The sequence below is a fragment of the Garra rufa genome, chromosome 14 (genome assembly GCF_049309525.1).
Source record: "Garra rufa chromosome 14, GarRuf1.0, whole genome shotgun sequence".
Lineage (NCBI taxonomy): Eukaryota > Metazoa > Chordata > Actinopteri > Cypriniformes > Cyprinidae > Garra > Garra rufa.
This window is the reverse complement of record NC_133374.1, coordinates 41,607,222-41,628,536: the sequence shown is the minus strand read 5'-3', so window position 1 is coordinate 41,628,536 and position 21,315 is coordinate 41,607,222. Positions and strand designations below refer to the sequence as shown.

Sequence of the window (21,315 nt, the reverse complement as noted above, 5' to 3'; positions counted from 1 at the left end):
TAAGTTTTATCTCACAATTCTGACTTTTTTTTTCTGATATAAAAAGTCAGAATTATGAATTCTAAACTGTGTTTGCTCACAAAAACCTTTGTGACAGAAATAACGTGATTTTTGAGCAAAAGGCAATATTTTTGTGAGCAAACACTTTCTAGATAGAACGCAATACTTTTGTGAGAATTTTTTTTCCATACAGTTTTACAAAATTCAAAGAAAACAGCGTTTTGCTCACATGTGCGAATTTACATCTCGCAATTCTGACTGAGATCCTGACTATTTTGTAGTAAGTAGTGGAAGATTCAAAGTCTTCAGTGGCCTATTTTAATGCAATAATAAAATGCTATTTGTGTAGTACAACTGCTTCTACATGTTTCTGCACATCTTGATTTTCATAACATCTCATTAAAATAATTATACAGACTTTTTCACAGTAATCACAGTAATTAGTAGGTGTGTTACAATAGGTGTTCATATGCAGTAAAACACTGAGTTGTGAATTGTTTTTGGTTATCTTTTTAAAGTAAACTCCAAATCATTCATTTTGAAAGAATTTGACAACATTTTGAGCAAATAGTCCCCAGAGCCACAGCATTGGTTGAACCCAACGTCATTATGTTTGGACCAGTTTAATTCACACATCTGCTCATGTTTATTGTCATTTCTTTGTGTTTTTGAGGTGAAATATGAGCTGACCATTTATAGCTCCCGTTCTCCCAGATTGTTAACCGCCCTTCATTATGTTTTACTTTTCCACCTGTTGGGAATGAGCCGATACGTTTGGCTTTTCTCCAGAGCATTCAGCTGTTACATTCCTCCTTTTACAATTTCACCTCGTTCCCATCCTCCCTTCTGTTCTGACACGTCCTTGTCTAGTTATGCCTTATGGTAGAGCAAACCGCCGGAACTAGTTTAATCCAACAGTTGTACTACTAGTTTTAGACCCCCGAGCCATACCACTCTATGATGATCGACATGTGAACACACTAGACTTTATGAAGCAAACCTGAGGCTTATTTCTCTGTTATGTTACTTTTAATGTAATGGAAACAAAGTGCATGTGAGCACTTTGCCAAGTCTAATGTGTCTTTCTTCTGTCTGCAGCTCTTATATTCCTCTTTTACCTGGTCTTCTATGGCTTCCTGGCGGGAATGTTCAGTCTCACCATGTGGGTGATGCTACAGACGCTGGATGACCACACTCCCAGATACAGGGACCGAGTGGCCAATCCAGGTAACAAGCCCACGACATAATGACATATTCTTTGTTAAACCTCTTTGGAATTATTATATCGAACGATGAGGTGACGCGATCAAATAGAGGCGCGCACTAATGCAGCAAACGTGTCGGCAGTGTGGAAGCATTTAAAACTGTCAGAGAAAGACGCAAAAAATAATTAAATCAAAAAATATTTAAACCATTAGTAAATGAACTACAGAACGTTATGTTGTCTAATACACGCACAAACTGTATTTATTCTGACAGCGCTGCATGAACTTCTTAGCCAGGGTTTTAAAGTCCAAAGCGAGAGGAAAATCTGCGTGATGAGAATCATTCATAAACCTGCTGCTGTCAGCAAAAAGTAGTACTGAGGTGTTCTTGCGGGTTTCCGACAAAATAAAAGTCAATGTTCATAAACGTTAGTATTGTAATTTTACTGTTGTTCTGTAAAATAAAATAAAGACAAACATAATGATAACAATCATTACAACAGCTCTATTAATACATTTATTCTAACATTCTCCTTCTCAGCAAGGCTGCATTTATTTGTACATTAAAAACACATGTCTGATTCAAGAAGGGGGTCTTAAAAATGGCCAAAGAATATTATTTGACTAACATATTGATGTTAAAGGTTGTATCAGCGATTTCTAGCCTAAAACATAAAGTGTCAATTTCAGCTGACCTTTCTTCACGATCCGCTCGCTGCCTGCCCCATAAATTGTCTGTGAAAAAACCGCGTCTCTCTGGTCAGCCTAGGGTCCGAGATATGCCAAAAAAACAATCGGCACTACCAACCTTTCCACAGATAAACAAACAGCGTTCCAACCAATCAGCGTCAGGGGTTTGGTGTTGTGGACTTTCCTACTGGTGCAGGGATGTGAGGGAGGCAGAGCGAAAGTCCACATGAAAGGTGGTGAAATGAAAGATGATGAAAGGTCAGCTGAATTTGACACTTTATGTTTCAGGCTAGAAATCGCTGATACAACCTTTAAGTTAAATTGTGCTTTGTTGGTAGGCTTTTTAAAGCAAGACAACTGTTAAAAGCACATTTTAACGCGTAAAACCGTGTTCTGTAATCGGCCTTTGGCCCAGTGTTTAATTTTGTTCAGCTTTGTCCAAGAATTTTCATTTAGGTGCATCCCTAAAAAGTAAATAAACTTAAATGGACACTTATCCCACGAGACGAGACATGAGACTGGGTTCACGAGAACGAGACATTTTTAACATTTTTATTGTAAGAAATCCTGAATGATGAAATATATAGGGAAAATTTTTATTTAATTAAACTGGAATACACAAAATGCAAAAAATGTGAAATTAAACTTGTATTTTAATGAATTATGTGCAGTAATAAACATGTAAACTAAAGCTGCATAATTCTGGATAAATTGAAAAACATTATATATATATATTTATAGTGCCATAGTGTTCTATACGGTTGTGTATCTCAATTCTGGCTTTTTTTTTTTTTTTTTTTTTTACAATTCTGAGATATTTTGCAAGATATAAACAGAATTGCAATTGCGAGATGAACTAAATTGTGAGATATTAACTGGTAACTTTAAGAAAAGTTCAAGTAAAAGGTTGCAATAACCATTGTTTTATTCAATGGAGCCAAAGTAAAAAAAAAAAAACAGAATTGTAAGACAAACTCAAAGTTCTAAGAAAAAAAACTTACACTTTTGAGAGGGAAAAAGGCAGAATTGTAAGATTACAAACTCTCAAGTGTGATATTAATTTAATAATGCTGTGCAGATTGAGTATAACTTGTAACTTTCATAGCAGGTTAGTTTTACATGAGGAAGATTTAGTGAGAAATGTAGAGGGCCTTCAAATCAGTTCTAGATTGCATAAAAAAGTTTATCTACTTGTACATACAGCTGTATTTTAATCTGTTAAAGCAAAACTGTGTATTGTCACAGCAGGCCTCACAAGTGAATCAGTCAGTCACACCATATTTGCTAATTTTGCAATGCATATCTCTGTAAAACCACCATGTTTGTTAAAAGAATTCCTTCCTGACTGACACATTCAACACTCCTTTTGGTTTCTTTGCCTTTATGGCTTCTTCTATAGATTAAGGCTTTTTAGTGAAGACAGACTCTGAAACATGGAAATATTGTAGGTGGTTTACTGTACTAAGATTTACTGTTATAAATATACATGGCTCTCTCTGTGTGTGTGTGTGTGTGTGTGTGTGTGTATATAAATGTCTGTGTATATGTTATTTGTAGCGTAGCCTGTTTATACAAGAAGGCTATATGATGTAAAATGTTGAAATGTTTCTAAATAGATTGTTAACATTACATTATTAGCATTTTGTGTTATATTCAAGCATGATTTGTAATGATTTAAAATATTTGGAGTATTTAACCCTTGTGCATTCAGAAAAAAAAGTTACAAAAAATGGACAAAAATGGTCATAAAAATATGATTGATTTATTTTTTTCACTTTCACTGATGTCGATTTTTTTTTTTTTAACCAGCATCTGTTCTATTCATAGATACCAAACATTCATTCATTTCCAGAATTGTAACCCTTTAAATGCTGGTTTGTTTGCTTAATGCCACTGGTGTTTTTTGAAAAAACTGAAAAATAGTAGTAATTGCCATATACTAAATGCTAAGCAGAATTTTTTTTCTTTGCTTATTAGATTCTTGGGTGTGTCAGTGAAGAACAACAACATTAATTTTGAGGCATTTATATTTTTATGTAGTGTTAGATTTTTTTTTTTTATAAAGTATATGCCAAATTTAAGGCACAATCTAGTAAAAATGGTAAAAATGTAAAATTTGAAGCCTTGCCAATAGAATGAATGCCTATTAGCAAATATTGCATCATTTTATAGTTATATGGCCCTGGGTTAAAAAATTGCAGTTTTAATAGGTTTCAATGTGGACATTTTTGTCCTTAAGTCCTGAGTGTGAGTATTTTTTGTACGGAGGGTAAAACTGATTTTTTTTGAAGGAAATAAGGGTGAAATATTAATATTTCAATAAAAATAAACACCTGAGCCAAAATGTTTGCAGTTGGCATTAACATAGGCACACTTATAACAAAAAACAAAACTGAAATGGACAAAAATGTCCATAAGGTCGCACAAGGGGTAAATTGGCAGAGGCTATTTGCACTAAGTGTAAAAAAAGCACATTTTCTTAATGATAGATGCTATTTACACTAAGTGCAAATAGTTATAGATTCTATTTACACTGTTGAAATAGGATTTTCTGATATTTATAATACTTATTGCAAATAGACACAATTATCTGCACCTCAGTATTGTAGTACATTAAAACAGTATGCAGTAATTATGTACTGAGTGTAAATTATAGTTTTAATTCAATTTAATAAATGGTACTGCCTTATTGGGTCAATAAGCCCTCCCTACACCTACCCACTTTATTTTCAACTTTTCAATTATGTACTTCATTTTTATTGAAAATACATGCCTTTCCGATATGATATGATATGAAATTTGAAAAGGGAGAAAAAAAGTTTGCCAGAAGAGGGATTCAAACTCTGATTGGTCGCGTCCAAAAGAGTGAAACGCAATTTCTCAATCACACATTGGTGGGTGGAGCTAGTGTAAATAGAGACAGAGCACCACTCATCATAATCTGAAAGGCCACGCCCACACCGACAAACCAATGCCGTCCATTGACTTTGTATTGCGGGAAGCTGCCTCCTTGTCATTTCTGACTTATAACAAAAAGCAAAACTATGTCTAAAAGCTGCTATGTGACAAGGTGTACTGTAAACAAGCTACTATGTTTTTATAAGATGTCGACCTAAAAAAAATTAGTGTTTAAGAACACAAAAGTAGAGCGCATCGTGTCTTATTACTCTGAGAACTACGCCCACTGGAGGGAAATTTAACGGCAACAGTAAACATTCATTATTTAACCATGTCAAAGGATTATTTCACCACCATGATAGGAGGAGATCTATTGAGAAACTAAATTGTATTGGTCTTTTTCAGTGCACCTTTTCCTTACCTTCCTTTTGTTGGAGAAATGATCCAACTGAATGGCCCAATGTGAAATACCCTGAAATCTACAACTATTCATGTCCTTAAAGGAACCGTATGTAGGATTGTGGCCAAAACTGGTACTGCAATCACTTTCAAAATACTGTAGAACGATGTACCCCCCCCCCCCCCCGACTCGAGGTTGCCAGCTAAGCTGCAGGATCCAGCAGGAACGTAGGCTGCTACAAGGAGCTTCCAATGGCAAGTGACGAGTCCTACGCAGTAATTTTTTTTTCTTCTGGTAATTGTTTATGCTTCATGAGAGATGTTTTGCGAAGTAATTATGTATCGCAAAATGTACTAATGGCGATTAGCCAAATACTTCGTACTGTAACACATTTCAGTCAGGACACAGATTGTTTTCATACCCTGCTAGTGGTGCGATATAAAGCTTTATATGAACTCATTTAGCACGGCCGACCGTGGAAAATCCACTGTGTACGGAAGCAAAGTTAGCCAAACATAGATGAATCTTACCTGTCCAGGAGAAAATCAGCAATGATGGCGTCTGTCTTCAAATTCTTCTCCGTTTTCAGCCGTCTCCATCTTTCAAAGGCATCTCCTATACAAATCCTTGTGTTATTTTGGACTTTGTCACGACGTATTTCGGATTCATAACGAGGCTTTTAGGTTTCGTAACGTTATACATGTTTTATCCGACATGTTCGTAACTGCAGCTGAGCTGGCAACCCGGAGGACGAAACTCTACTGACTTCGTGATTGGTAGATAGCTGGAGGGTGGAGCCTCAGACCAAAACACAACATGACAACAATAACATCAGTCGTGGGCTGCAACTCTCACTTTTAAATGACAATATCCTGGCCGGACCACTGTTGTCAGTGATATAAGTATTTGAAATGAACATGATTTCTTAATGTCTAGTGACATGTCAGGGCCATTTTATGATTAACTGAAATAAATTTCTTACATACAGTTCCTTTAAACACTCTTTTTTGGGTCGACAGCTTATAAAAACGTAGTTATGTGTTTTTTAGCTTGTTTACTGTACACCTTGTCTCATAGCAGCTTTTAGACATTGTTCTGCTTTTTGTCATAAGTCAGAAATGACAAGGAGTCCGCTTCCTGCAATACAAAGTCAATGGAGAGCATTGGATTGTTTCCCCCGGTCTGGGCGTGGCCTAAATGCGCTCTGTCTCTATAGCCTTTGCCAACAAGGCGGGCTATTTGCACTTAGTGTAAATAGACACCCCGATTTAAATTATATAAACGTACCAGTGACCACTTGGTGCACAGTGAGAATCAGATCAACACCTGCCTGAAGGATTTAGGCATCAGTTTTTAATTCGTGTGAACAGTATTGAGTGTAACAGAACAGACGTAATGTGCAGTAGAGGTTTCGTTTAGCTGATGTGATTTATTCCGTGCTATTTTTACCGTTACCTCCATTGCAATCAGAACACACAACAGCAGTCTCAGCAGTGTTACACATCATCCATTAGCCTCCCACACACTTCTCTCTCTTTCTCACACACACACACACACACACACACACACACACACACACATGTTGGGTTTACATGTTTTATGGGGACATTCCATAGGCGTAATGGTTTTTATACTGTACAAACCGTACTTTCTATCGCCCTACACCTACCCTACACCTAAACCTAGCCCTCACAGGAGATTGTGCACACTTTTACTTCCTCAAAAAAACTCATTGTGCATGATTTATAAGCCTGTTTCCTCATGGGGACCTGAGAAATGTCCCCACAAGGTCAAAATCTACTGGTATTCCTATCCTTGTGGGGACATTTGGTCCCCACAACGTGATGAATACCAGGTACACACACACACACACACACACACACACACGTAGTGGTACACTCTGCAGCCCACACACTTGTGTACAGTGGATGCGATGAGAGCGCTCCAATTCCGTCCTCTTGCTCAATTATGAGCGCCGTTAAAGCCGGCGAAGTGAGACGCAGCTCGCAGTTCTGTCTCTCTCGCTATCATTCATCCTTCCCCAAGTGTCAATTTATTCCTCCCACTGATCTTTTCTCTTTTCGTCCCTCATCTCTCCCTCCACTTCCTCGACATCTTTTAGTAACAGAATGTTCTCAGTACAGACGCAGTTGGACATCATTTCAGACAAGTTGCAGTTTAGTGTCCAATTATCAGTGCATTGACTGTTCCAAGCTAGATTTCGAGGCGTTAATGAGCACACATCTATGATTACGAGCAAAAGGTGTTCTGATACAATAATAAAACGCACACAATGAGCATGAGTACAATAGTGCATCATTTTGAAAATATCTAATTCTCCATAAGGGTTGTTGACATGACATGGCATTTTCACTGTCCCACAAGGGAGAATGAGTATTATACAATATTGTAGTTATTTAAGACGAGACACTGCAGGTGAATAGGGTAAAAAAAAAAAATAGTTATGACCTTACTTACCCAGTTGATTGATTACATTGATAATTCTAAACAATTTTTTTATATTACAAGTTTTTTTAAATTTTAGGTTTAAATATGCAAATTAGACATTATTTACTGAAATGTGTGATAATTTGCATACATTTCTAGTACAAAAATCTAAACACTGGATGAAGTCAGTTTCAAAATTCTTGTTTAATTTTTTGACATATTAGAGTCATGTTTTTACAGAGGGGATTTTGGGTCATTTTTTTCATTCCATAATTTAGAACATACTTAGAACAGACAGAAAACTATTTTTTTTTTTTTTTACAATTTTGGGGGGGATAAAATGTATAAAATCAAGGAAATTATAAATGAACAAATCCCTCTGTAAAAACCTTCAGGATATAGTCAGGAATGAAAACGTAAAGTTTGGTGTGTGTAAGTGCTACTGAAGTGGAGATTTATGGCTCAGTGTAGGAGAAAAAACTCATTTTGAGAAAACAGCCTTTAAAAATATGTATTGTAATTGAAATCTATTGAGACAAATAGATAAAGTGCTATATAAGAAACAAAGAAATATAGACAGAAAATCACAGCAATCCACCAGAAAGGAGGAGATCCAAAAGGGAATCAAATAAAAATGATGCCTTAAAAAGAGTAGCCATATAGTTAAAAAAAAAAAAAAAAATGTTAATGATTATAGTTTGAATGTCAATCATATTTAGAAGTCTCAGTAACTGACTGACCAAGAGACTGGATTTTGTTTATAAAAATTATGTATTCCTTTTTTTAAAACATGATGATATTGTTTGTATAAAAATAAAACTAATTTTCTTCTTTGACATGTTCAAAATTAAATAGAAACTAAGTATAAATACTTAGAAACTACCATTTCTGTCTTTTGTGTGATATAATGTCCTATGGTAGACTTTAAAAAAGGGTGTGACAAACATAAAAGAACCACGGATTTGTTTTTATCTCAAAATATCTTAAAAACAGTTGAGTATTGCAATTGGGGAGATATAAATACCACTCATCTTAAAGTAGTTTATTTTCAGCAGTTTTGAATGGATGACAGCAAAGTTTGTCTTGAAAGTATCCAAAAAGTCATGGAGAAAAGATTAATCATAATTTCATTTAAAATAAATAACACTATATGGAAAAAAAGTGTATGACAAATAATACAGCTATTTGTAAATTATTCTTTTTTTTTTTCTTAACTTTTGCTGTCACACCATAGGACAAATTTATAGTACAGTTCAGTTAAAGGTTTATATTTCATGTTTTCTCAAAGATCAGACTACATAAATGGATGCATTTCTTCTTCAAAAGTGGTCTTTTACAAAAAAAAAAGCATTTTTACTGCCTATTTGTCAACTACTCGTATTCAAATGATAAATAGTAAAACTTTATTTTAAGGAGCAATTGTCATTATTAACTAGGATGCATATTACCAGCATATTGGCTGTTTATTAGTACTTATAAAGCACATATTAATGCCTTATTCTGCCTGACCATATTCTAGATCCCATAATCTTACCCCATCCCTAAATTTACCTTACTGACTATCAATAAGTAGCAAGTTAGGAGTTTATTGAGGCAAAAGTCATAATTAATAGTAATAAATTGAGCTCAAAATAAAGTGTGACCTAATGTCTGAAATTCACACATGGAAAATCTGGAAATATAAGGAGCATTTTAAATTTCAAGGAATAACAGAAATTGATCAAACAAAGATCCTTCAGAATTCCTTTTTGAAATTTCACATAGTGAATAAAAGTTTTTGTAGCAATGCTTATTCAGTTTCTAGTTATTTCTGGCTATCATAAAAGACTGGAAAGGTCATGGAGGTGAAAAAGTATTCTGTTTTGAAGGAATTTTACATGTTATTTCTAAGTATTGCAGATAAGATTAAAAAAAACCATTGTGAAATTGACAAAATTGCAATCTATGTGCTATAACCTGCATTAATTTTGTCCACAGGGCTGATGATCAGGCCAAAGTCCTTGGAAATTAAATATAACCGATCATCATTCCCGGAGTACAAGAGATACGTGCAGCACCTGGAGTCGTTCCTGCACCGTGAGTCTTATCACTCTTTTAAGTACCCTACCTCTCTACATACTGCATTTGCCTTGTCATACTATAAAGTGATAATAAATACTGCACCAACTGGACCTAATCCAATCAATCAGAGGATACTCTAACCAAACCAGAACCAGAGCTGGAGTCAGGATCCTCCAAGACTCAGACCTACTCTGCCTAAAACCCAAAACAGTGCTAGGATTTCCAAGACTAAGAACAATGTCAGACCTGGCCAAGACCCCGTCAATACCCGATCCTTCAATACCCAGCCCCCTAAATCCACAAACAAGGGGTTCTCAATTCTGGCCCCTGAGGTCCACTTTCCTGCAGCATTTGAAACTCACCAGCCTTTGTAGACTTTCAAGAACCAGAACCAGATCCAGACCATGACCTGATGATCCAAGAGCCAGGCAGTTTATTTTAATGATTTGAAATGGAGAACCAAGAAGCTTGAACTCTTGTTAGGTAGAGGTTGAGGTAATGTCACTTTTGGTAGAAATGAGAGCATAAGATGAGACCCACATCCATAAGACTGAGCTTTGAGATTAGTTCAAGCCATGTTTATGTGGTTTTAATATCAATATCAAGATCAAGAGCCCAACTCTGTTGAGAACCACCAAACATTATCTATGTATGGGTGGATAAAAATGCTTGCAACAAATCATATTTGAAGGATATTCTTGATACGGCCAGATTTTAGATAAAATAAAGACACATCTTTACTAATGAGTGTTTTGGTAACGCTGTTGTTCATCAAGGTCATGTTTGGGACAAGCAACCGCTACACTTACAAATCAAGGAGGAGGACAGTCAGTCAGTTGTGCAGTCAGATATTGTGCAAGGAAACAAGATTTAACTTATGATTTTCTTTGCAGCTCTCAATACTAAAACTTCTCATATAATATTCTGCATCTCTCAGTACAAAAATGTGTATATATAAACTTAATGTTCTGCTTATGTAGCCTCTGTTTGGATGTGATCTCCCACCGTTGATGGATAAATGTACTTGAGTTTGCCTGTTCACTGCACAAATTGTTGTCAGCTGTATGCTATCACCACCCTACCTGAAAGCTTAGAAAGTCAAGACTTTCTTGAATGGATCAGCTAAAGATCTGCTTCAGCAGTCATGAGTGACTCATTTAAGGACCCCATGTAATCAAAATTGGAGTCTTGTGGTTTTTAGTCCATGTCTATTAGTTTTAAGATCATGTGTATCTGCTAAAACCAACATGTTTAAAGTCTTTCTTCTGGGAAAATAGACCAGAAATATAGATGACATCAAGGGCTGGGAAAATGAATGGATGAATCAAAGAGTCAGGAATAAGAATAGATTCCAGAGAGAATCGCAGTGCTTTCCAAAAATCTCAGAATCAATCCATCTACTTCTGATTAGCCATAGCAAATTGTGGTTTAGTGGTGTCTGACACTTGCTACTACTACTACCGTCTTGGAGAAGTGCAAAGAACACCTCTTGAAGGATCTGATGGATACTTTACTATCCCCTCACAGGAGAGGAGTTGTGAATGCCAGTGAAGTGCAGTGAAACTGACAGTGTTGGTCACATGACAGAGCCTCTGAAATCTGGCTGCTAGCAGGCTACTTTGTTGACAATTCTTTTTATCGTCTTCCCTCAAGATCCAACATCCCAATTCCATCTTCAAATGGAATGCAGATTTTAAACTAAAACTATCAGCTATTTAAAGAGCAGTACAAACTTTGTAGCAAGAAAAACCTCTTCCAATGACACAATTGTAACAACTTCTGCTGAAGATTTCCAGCTCAGCGTGTTGATCTCACTGTCTATTCTCTCTCATTTGCCACTTCAGTGTACAATGACACTCTGCAGGACGCGAACGTGGCCTGTCCCGAAGGTATTTACTATGATCAAGAAGAAGATGGGGAGAAGAAGGTTTGCCAGTTCAAGAGAAGTGTGCTACGACAGTGCTCTGGACTGGCTGATACTAATTTTGGTTATTCCGAGGGTCAGCCATGTGTCCTAGTCAAGATGAATCGAGTAAGTCACTGTTTTTACACTCTCCCCAGTTCTCCAGACAAATTTAGCTAAGGTGCTCATGCGAGGATGTAAAATATCCAATCCGCCATGCATTGTATTCCAGTTGCATCCTAGATATTTAAGCCTGTTTATAGATTTAGAAGGATGTTTGTTCATTGCATATACTTGTTTGCAGGTGATTGGGCTTAAGCCACGAGGAGACCCACACATCAGCTGCACAGCCAAGGTAATTCCCAAATCACACTTTGCGTTACTAGCTTCAGTGTGTTCGATGTCAGGATAAGTGTGACGTGATAGAGCGAGTCTGAATTAATGTGCGTGAGTCTTTCCATCTTGCGTTTTCACACATCTTGTTTGTATCTGGTCTCTCTCCACGCTGCCTATAGGGCCAGCAGTTTTAATGGTGGGTAAGATGTCGGGCCCCAGCCCCCCCATTGTTTCCCCAGGGTCCTTGCCCCGGGCCTTTTCCATCTCTTTGCTGCCTCTCTCCTGTACTGCTTTGTCTCTGGTGCTTTTAACCGCCCTCATTCTAGAAATGATGTATACCTTCAGATCCCCAGCCATCGAGAACTTAATGCATAATGTCTAGGTAAAATAAATGTAGTGGTGGGTCCTTCCACACCATGGGCACCCCTAAGGCCCTGTTTACTCCTGATATTATTGTCTGTTTTGATTGTTTCAGTAAAAAGATTTCTTGGTGGAAAGGTGGCATGTTAGGAAGTCTTGCATAGCCATACTTTGGACCAGGGTGTTTAAATCTTGCTACTGCAGAGCCAGAACATCTGCAAGGAAGTTTCTAGTGATTCTGAAGACCTTAATAACCAGGTTCAGGTGTGTTTATTAGAGCTAGAGCAGTGGTTCCTAAACACATTCCTGGAAGCCCCCCAACACGTGTTTTCCATGTCTCCTTAATCAAACACACCTAATTCAGATGACCAGCTCATTCGTAGAGACTCCAAGACCTATAATGGGTGTGTCAGACAAATGAGAGCATTTTGGGGGGCCTCCAGGAATGTGGTTGGGAGCCACTGGGCTAGAGCTTAACTTGGTGGAAGATGGCCCTCTGTACTCTTTAAAATAAAGGTTCCAAGAGGCGGGTTTTGCAGCAAAGCCAAAGGAGGACCATGTTTGGGTTCCTCAAAGAAACTTTCAGTCAGTGAATAAAAAAGAACCACTCATTTTTAGTGTGAAGAACATTTTAATATTCTGAAAAACACATGGAGTAGGGGCTTTTACACTGAAGGTATTTTTTCATAGTTCCTATAACTTTTGATGGACATTTACACTTTTTGCTGTGTTTGCGCTGCACGATTTAAGTTATATGAGTGCCTTTTGGGTGTTTTCTCACTGGGGGAATCTTTTTGTAGTTCTTAGAACTAATGGTGCTAGTTCTTGCTTTTTGGTGTCCGCACTGCAAAAACTCCGTTGATAAAAACAGCATATGCTGGTTAGGTATGTTTTGAAGCACGGCTGCTGGTTTGAGCTGGTTTAAGCTGGTCATATGCTAGTCCTAAGCTGGTTCCTGAGCAGGAGCTAGTTGCTTAAGACCAGCTTAGAACCAGCTAAGGACCAGCTTAAACCAGCAGCCATGCTTCAAAACATCTTCAAAGCACTGTATAGTTAGAAGAACTTAGTTCTAGTAACTAGCCAGCAGGGTGGTTCCTAGAGAATCAGTTTCCTTTTTGGGCCATTGAACCAGCTGATGACCAGCTAAAGACCAGCTCAAACCAGCAGCCATGCTTTAAAACATCTTCAAAGCACCACGTAGTTGGAAGAATTTAGTTCTAGTAACTAGTCAGCAAGGTGGTTCCTAGAGAACCAGTTTCCTCCTCGGCTGTTTTCCTGGTTGCCTTCACACCAGCAACAAGAACTCAGAAGCGGCCGACAGCAATGTCTTCATTCGCAACATTTACAAACGTCAACAACATCTGAATGGAGGACGTCGTGATCAGAGCTGGTTTTGTGTGTTTTACGGGTTTCCTATGACAACTTGCAGTGTTGCATATCATCAAGGCTGGGAAAAGAACACAATGCCCTGTTATCGCTATTTTTCCATGTTCGTGGAGTAATTTTTTTTTAAGTGCCAGGTAGCCGGGGTTTCGTATACGCTTGGCCAATCAGCGTACACTGATGTCACTGATAGTTCCTCTAGAGCTGTTTTAGACTCTACTCTGAAGTAAAGGCTAATTTAGTTCCCCCAAATGGAGTTCCTAGAACTAAAACCGTTCCTAGTTCCTGTGGTGTGAACATGCCAAAAAGCAGGAACTTCCGCCAATAGTTGTAGGAGCTATGAAAAGGTTCCTCTGGTGCAAAAGCTCCTACTGTGGTATTTTCTCAGCCTCGATGATACTTAGACAAATTGTCGAAAGTGATTTTTTTTTCTCTTATCCATTTTTTTTGCTCTTACCATCGCATAACTACATATGTTCTATCTCCATTATCCCACGACACACAACAAAAACAGTTCCGATCACAGCCTCTTCTATTTTCCAGTTTGTTGTTGGAGTTGTTGAAAGGTGCTCTTAGGTGTCATTGCTGCTGGATGACTTGGAGTTCCAACTGGCAGTGCGAATGCAACCAGGAAAATGGCCCTGGTGGTTATCCGATGTGAAAGCCCCTTAAATTAGCTCCTACAACCACAGTAGGGTCTAACCCAGCACAATAGGAACTACCAGCAACATAAGTGTATGTTGATTGGCCAAATGCGTACCATGCAAAACCTACTACCCATCATTTTTAACAATGCCACTCTGAAACGGCAATTCTGTCGCCTGGCTTGCATCACTTTAGATTTCCTACTGGTGGTGTGAATGCAATCAAGAAAATTGCCCTGGAGAAAATTTTGTTCTCAGGGGACCAACTTGGAGGCTTGTTCCTATAAGTGAGTTTCCACAGTGGCTTTCCCACCAAAGGAACCTTTTCATAGTTCCTAGAACTACTGGTGGAAGTTCACACTTTTTGGTGTGTTCGCACCACAGAAACTGTTTTAGTTCTAGGAATGTAATTGAAGTAGTTCCTCCAAGAGTAGAGTCTAAAACAGTTCTATAAAAACTACCAGTGACATAAGTGTATGCTGATTTGGCCAAACGCAGGCTACTGGCATTTTTAAAAAGCTGTGTCAAAATATGTATTCCACGAACATGGAAAATGATGATAACCTGTTGTGTTTGTTTCTCAGCTCTGGTTTTTGATGCTTGTAAAATGGCCTGAGGAGGAAATTGGTTTAATAGGAATGACCCTGCAGGCTAGGTTCTAGTACTAAGTTCTTGGAACTATGTGGTGCAAGAGAGTGTATTGATGCTAATAAAGAACCTTTATTTTAAGGCGTGCAGAGCAGGTCTGGTCCACTTTACAGCTTATTCTGATTAAAGGATAACTATTGCCAAAATGCAACCTGGGCTGTTTTTTTTTACTGTAAACAAGACAAACATATATCTAAAAGCATAATTACGACAAACAAGCCGTTTTTGAGATTGACCGTGATTTCGTTTTGTGGTCAATGGCCAGTGAATAGGAATACTAGGGGCATAACTTTGAGCGCATCAAAATCGATATTTTTACAACACTAAGAAGGCTCGACACACCATGAAACTTTGCTCGAAGTATCGCCTGGGTCTCTACACATAAACTCGAGCATTGAGAACATTGTTTGTGTACACAGAGTTTACTAAAAAGAAAGTTTTTGAACAACTCACTTTCACTGTTTAAGTTTCCGCTCGCGGCCGTCTTGCCAGTCAAGAAGTGTCGATCTCCGAATGCGAGGATGGATAGCTCCTAAAGCATATTTCCATATAAATGCATGGCTAATTTGTTGTTTTGTCGCAAGTGAAAAACAATATTAACCTTCTAGTTGTAAAAAGAGCCTCATATAAGCCTAATATTTCGTCCTGTGGAGTCCATTCATTCGCATTCGGACACTTCTTGACTGGCAAGACGGCTGCGAGCGGAAACCCAAACAGTGAAAGTGAGTTGTTCAAAAACTTTCTTTTTAGTAAACTCTGTGTACACAAACAATGAAAGGAAAGAAAGGAAAGGAGGTGAAGTGAGGCCAAGTATGGTGACCCATACTAGGAATTTGTGCTCTGCATTTAACCCATCCAAGTGCACACACACAGTAGTGAACACACACACACACCGTGAACACACACCCGGAGCAGTGGGCAGCCATTGCTGCGGCGCCCGGGGAGCAGTTGGGGGAACGGTGCCTTGCTCAAGGGACTCACCTCAGTCGTGGTATTGAGGGTGGAGAGAGTGCTGTACATTCACAATCTCCACCTACAATCCCTGCCGGACCTGGGACTCGAACCTGCAACCTTTGGGTTACAGGTCCGACTCTCTAACCATGTTCTCAATGCTTGAGTTTATGTGTAGAGACCCAGGCGATACTTCCAGCAAAGTTTCATGGTGTGTCGAGCCTTCTAAGTGTTGTAAAAATATCAATTTTGATGCGCTCAAAGTTATGCCCCTAGTATTCCTATTCACTGGCCATTGACCACAAAACGAAATCACGGTCAATTTCAAAAACGGCTTGTTTGTCGTAATTATGATATATTTTAGATATATGTTTGTCTGCATTTTGGCAATAGTTATCCTTTTAGAACCACCCACTTGTACAGGAAGGTACTTGGAATATCTTAAGATTTAATACCATGAAGAGGCAAAATCTATTGTACCTATTGTAGCTATTGTAGCTACCCAGTACCATGTATTTATGACCTTTAGGGTTGTCAATGCCATAGTGATGTTTACTCAACAAATACTTATTTAGCACTTGTTTTGATCACCATATCAGGTGTAAACAGAGCCTATTGCTATTGGAAATCCTCCACACACAGCTATATTATGGTCAAGACAAATTCATGTTTTTTTCAGGTATTCCAATTGATTTTATTGACAGTAATATTTTTTTTCTTGCAAAACATCGTCTTTTGACCTTAGTAACCTCTTACGTATTCTTACAAACATGTCCACAAACCGATATCAGGGACAAGTTATGCAATGTTTGACCCATTTCAAACACTTGTTTGCTGCAGATGTGAGCCGTTCCTATCAGACCTGCCCTGTTTTTCACTTTTCCCGTGAGAACTGCTTTACTGCCCTTATCATTTTGTCATTTTTGTACCTCATGACTTCTCTGAAACCTCTCACCTATCTGACCCTTGAAGGTATACAGCGGACACAAGGAAGTGCCCCCTGCTCCTTAGGATCTCTGTGTCCTCTGAACTTTAATGCTTTTGCTTTAAATTATGCCGATGGTTCCTGCTCTTTCAATCTTGCCATTTCTTACTAAACAAACTTCCACTAATAGAGACCTTGCAATGTTTCAATGGGACTTTCACACATGAAACGATTACATTTCCGTGACTTTTCCAGTGATATCACCGCATAAGTTGTTCACATAAGCAACAATGTTTGGTGTTTTATGCATTTTGATAGCATCATCAAAACGTCATTAAAACATGGTTTCACCAGGTATAATGAATGTACAATAGGGCTCAGACAGACAAACAGACTATTCTAACGTAAATCTAACATAAATATTCCGAAAACCATTTTTCCCCTTCAGTCGAATCACTTCGACGTTACATGGGAATTCGCTTAGAATCCAATCATCTCTGAGCCTTATACAAAAGGCCAATGAAAATTGGCGAGTGGCATTTGCATGACGCGCCACGCCCCGTACATACGGGTATAAATAGCGACGTCATGCGCCAGTCAGACAGCTTCTTCGCTTCAGATCCGTCTGATGTTGAGCCTGCTATTTTCTCTCTACGAGACTTCTAAACAAAACAACAAAGAGTTCTTCAAAAGAGTTCCTGCTCTCTCTCCTACGTGCTGCCAAGACTAAAAGAGCTTTCTGTTTGGCGGCCGTCAGCGATCTCCTGCGGGCTGCCGTTTTCACGGCCATTACAGCCGCACTGCATTCCAGCGAGAAAGTCCCGTTGAGTGCACAGCCGCCCCGCGGCTTTTTCCCTGGGCAGACCGGGAGCTAAAAGAGCAATTTCTCGCGGCCGCAAGACGTTCTTTTCAGAATGGCTTTTCGGCCGTGCGCTTCAGGATGCGGTAGTTTCCTCCCTCCTGCGGACGGACATGATCACTGCCTCACGTGTTTGGGGAGTGAGCACGCTGAGGCAGCGTTCATGGATGGTGAATGCATTCATTGCGAATGCATGACCATGAGCACGCTGAAGTCCCGCCGCTCGTTCGCGAGGCGGCTCCCCCCGCCTTCCTCTCGCGGTCCGTCGTTAAGCCGTCAATGCTTTTCGGCCACCGCGGCGAGACGCGGGGGGGACTTAACTGTCACCGTGCAGAACGCACCGCCGGCCCAGAAAGCCCTGCGGTCTTCTGTCACACAGCGTGGTCCCGTCGAGTTCCCGGAGCAGTACGCTTCCCCGCCCAGCGGGCTGAGCGTCTCCTTCGGTGCTCCTGCGGAGGATGAGATGTCGACCGCAGCATCAGAGGGAGAGTCGGTTGGCGAGGCGGACGCTTCGGCGGCGCGGCCCCCTCCAGAGGTGGCCGCTCCGTCTGAGGTGGACGTCGAGCTATCGACTATGCTCCTCCGGGCCGCCAGGGGGATCGGTTTGGAGGTGCCCCAGGCGCCCCCGGCCGATCCTTCTAGGCTGGATGATTGGTTCCTGGGGAGGGCCCCCGCGGCTCCACCTCGCCCCCCCTCGGTCCCATTCTTCCCGGAGCTGCACGAGGAGCTGACCAGATCCTGGCGGGCCCCCTTCTCATCACGGCCCCGCCCCAGCTCCTCTCCCCTCGCCACCCTCGATGGCGGGGCGGCCAGGGGGTATGCAGCGATTCCCCGGGTCGAGCGCGCTGTGGCGGTGCACTTGTGCCCACGCGGCGCTCCCACCTGGAGGGATCGTCCGCATCTCCCGTCCAGGGCGTGCGAGCGCTCGTCCGCCCTTGCGGGCCGCGTTTACCACGCCGCTGGGCAGGCCGCCACCGCCCTGCATGCTATGGCGATCCTCCAAGTGTATCAGGCCCAGGCCCTGAAACAGCTGCACGAGGGTGGTCCCGACCAGGGGGTTATGGAAGAACTCCGCGCCGCCACCGACTTCGCCCTACGGGCGACGAAGGTCACGGCGCGTTCCCTTGGTCAGGTGATGTCCACAGCCGTGGTCCAGGAGCGACACCTATGGCTCACTCTGGCCCAGATGGCAGACATCGACAAGGCTCGCTTTCTTGACGCTCCTATCTCCCAGAGTGGCCTATTCGGCGACACTGTCGAGGACTTTGCCCAGCAGTTCTCGGCAGTCCAGAAGCAGAGGGAGGCCATTCAACACATCTTGCCCCGCCGCGAGTCTAAACCCATCCCGCCGCCGGTGGCTCAGCCTCCCCCCGCTCGTCGCCGAGGGCGCCCCCCCGCGGCCCCCACCAAACCTGCTCCGTCGCCTGCTGAACCCAAGAAGGAGACGGCCCGACGTCGAGCCGGCCGCGGGGGTGCGGCGCCGCCCGCCTCTCAGGGACCGGCAAAGAACACCCGCAAAAGAGCCGCGAAACGTCCCTGACGCGGGCAACCCGGAGGTGGAGAAGTTTGTTCTTCAGGGGACGAGAACATCTACGTCCCCGCTCCCGCTGGAGGGCCGGGGGTTGTTGTGCACTTTAACGCTGCCGCCGGCCCACGGGTCGGCGGTACCCACAACTTCAATAAAAGAGCAATTTCCTTCACCTCCGGGGCCTCGGCCCCGTGTTCCCGTTCCGGGCGGCACCAGGATGCCCTCTCGGAGCCGGACTCGGAGCTGTCTTTCGCCAGCGCGGGAACCTGGGAAGAAGGTAGGCCCTGCTCAGAGCAGCTTGTCTCCCCTTCCTGTTCCCCCCCTAGGCTGCCCCACCACGGTCACGTCGGTCAACGTTCCCTTGACACCCCTGTCGAGGCGCTTGGGGGCCTGGCTTCAGCTCCCCAGCCCCTCGCGGTGGTTGATTCGGACGGTACGTCTCGGCTATGCGATTCAGTTCGCCAAAGCTCCGCCCAGGTACAGAGGTGTCCTTCACACTCGTGTCCACTCAGACACCCACGCCGCTGTCCTGCGTGCAGAGGTCGCAGTCCTACTGGCGAAGGATGCGATCGAGCTTGTCCCTCCAGCCGAGATGAGGTCAGGGTTTTACAGTCCCTACTTCATCGTGCCCAAAAAGAGTGGTGGGTTAAGACCCATCCTGGATCTCAGAGTCCTGAATCGGTCCCTTCTCAGGCTGCCGTTCAAGATGCTCACGACGAAGCGCATGCTCACATGCATTCGTCCCCAGGATTGGTTTGCAGCCATCGACCTGAAGGACGCGTACTTCCATGTCTCGATTCTTCCTCGCCACAGGCCCTTTCTTCGGTTTGCGTTCGAGGGTCGAGCATACCAGTACAAAGTTCTCCCATTCGGCCTGTCCCTCTCTCCTCGCGTTTTCACCAAGGTTGCGGAAGCGGCCCTGGCCCCTCTTTGGCTGTCAGGTTTCCGCATCCTCAACTATCTCGACGACTGGCTTCTGATAGCCCACTCTCGAGAGGTGCTATGCGACCAGAGGGACCTGGTGCTTCAGCACCTCAGCCGCCTGGGCCTTCAGGTCAACCGAGAAAAGAGCAAACTCTCCCCAGTGCAGAGGATCTCTTTTCTCGGTGTGGAGCTGGACTCGGTCTCCATGACAGCCCGTCTCACCAACGAGCGCGCTCAGTCGGTGCTGAGATGTCTAGATTTATTCAGGCACAAGACAGCGGTTCCTCTAAAAATTTTCAGAGGCTCCTGGGGCATATGGCAGCTGCGGCCGCGGTAACGCCGCTGGGGTTGCTTCATATGAGACCGCTTCAGCACTGGCTACACGACCGAGTCCCGAGACGGGCATGGCACCGTGGCACACTCCGGATTGGCGTTTCCCGCAGTGTCGCCGCCTGTTCAGCCCGTGGTCAGACCCTGCCTTTCTCCAGGCCGGAGTACCCCTGGGGCAGGTGTCCAGGCACATCGTTGGTTTACACGGATGCCTCCACCACGGGTTGGGGTGCTGTGTGCAACGGGCAAGCAGCTTCGGGCTCCTGGACAGGACCTCGACTGCAGTGGCACATCAATTGCCTCGAGTTGCTGGCTGTGCTTCTGGCCCTTCGTCGCTTCCGACCGACGTTGCGTCAGAAGCACGTACTTGTGCGTACCGACAGCACTGCGACTGTGGCTTATATCAACCGCCAGGGCGGCCTCCGCTCTCGTCGCATGTCACAACTCGCCCGCCGTCTGCTCCTCTGGAGTCAAACGTGGCTGAAATCGCTACGTGCCATTCACATTCCGGGGACTCAACCGTGCAGCCGATCAGCTCTCACGGCAGTCCACCCTCCCTGGAGAATGGCGACTCCACCCCGAGACAGTCCAGCTGATTTGGAGGCATTTCGGGGAGGCCCAGATAGATCTGTTTGCCTCCCCCGAATCCTCCCACTGCCAGCAGTTCTTCTCCCTCAACGAGGTATCCCTCGGCAGGGACGCTCTGGCCCACAGCTGGCCTCCGGGGCCCAAGTACGCCTTTCCCCAGTGAGCCTCCTTGCACAGACCCTGTGCAAGATCAGGGAGGACGAGGAGCAGGTTCTCCTGGTCGCCCCATACTGG

The 21,315-nt window shown here is 42.5% G+C and overlaps 1 protein-coding gene across 1 annotated transcript in view; it reads left to right on the top strand.

Moving 5' to 3' along the window:
• Nucleotides 1–21,315, top strand: part of atp1b3b (ATPase Na+/K+ transporting subunit beta 3b) — a 49,629-nt gene that overhangs the window by 20,926 nt on the left and 7,388 nt on the right. The window contains exons 2-5 of the mRNA XM_073817909.1: nt 1,099–1,227; nt 9,619–9,717; nt 11,547–11,734; nt 11,910–11,960. Coding sequence (XP_073674010.1) covers nt 1,099–1,227; nt 9,619–9,717; nt 11,547–11,734; nt 11,910–11,960 — 467 coding nt within the window. The remainder of the gene's footprint in view (nt 1–1,098; nt 1,228–9,618; nt 9,718–11,546; nt 11,735–11,909; nt 11,961–21,315) is intronic.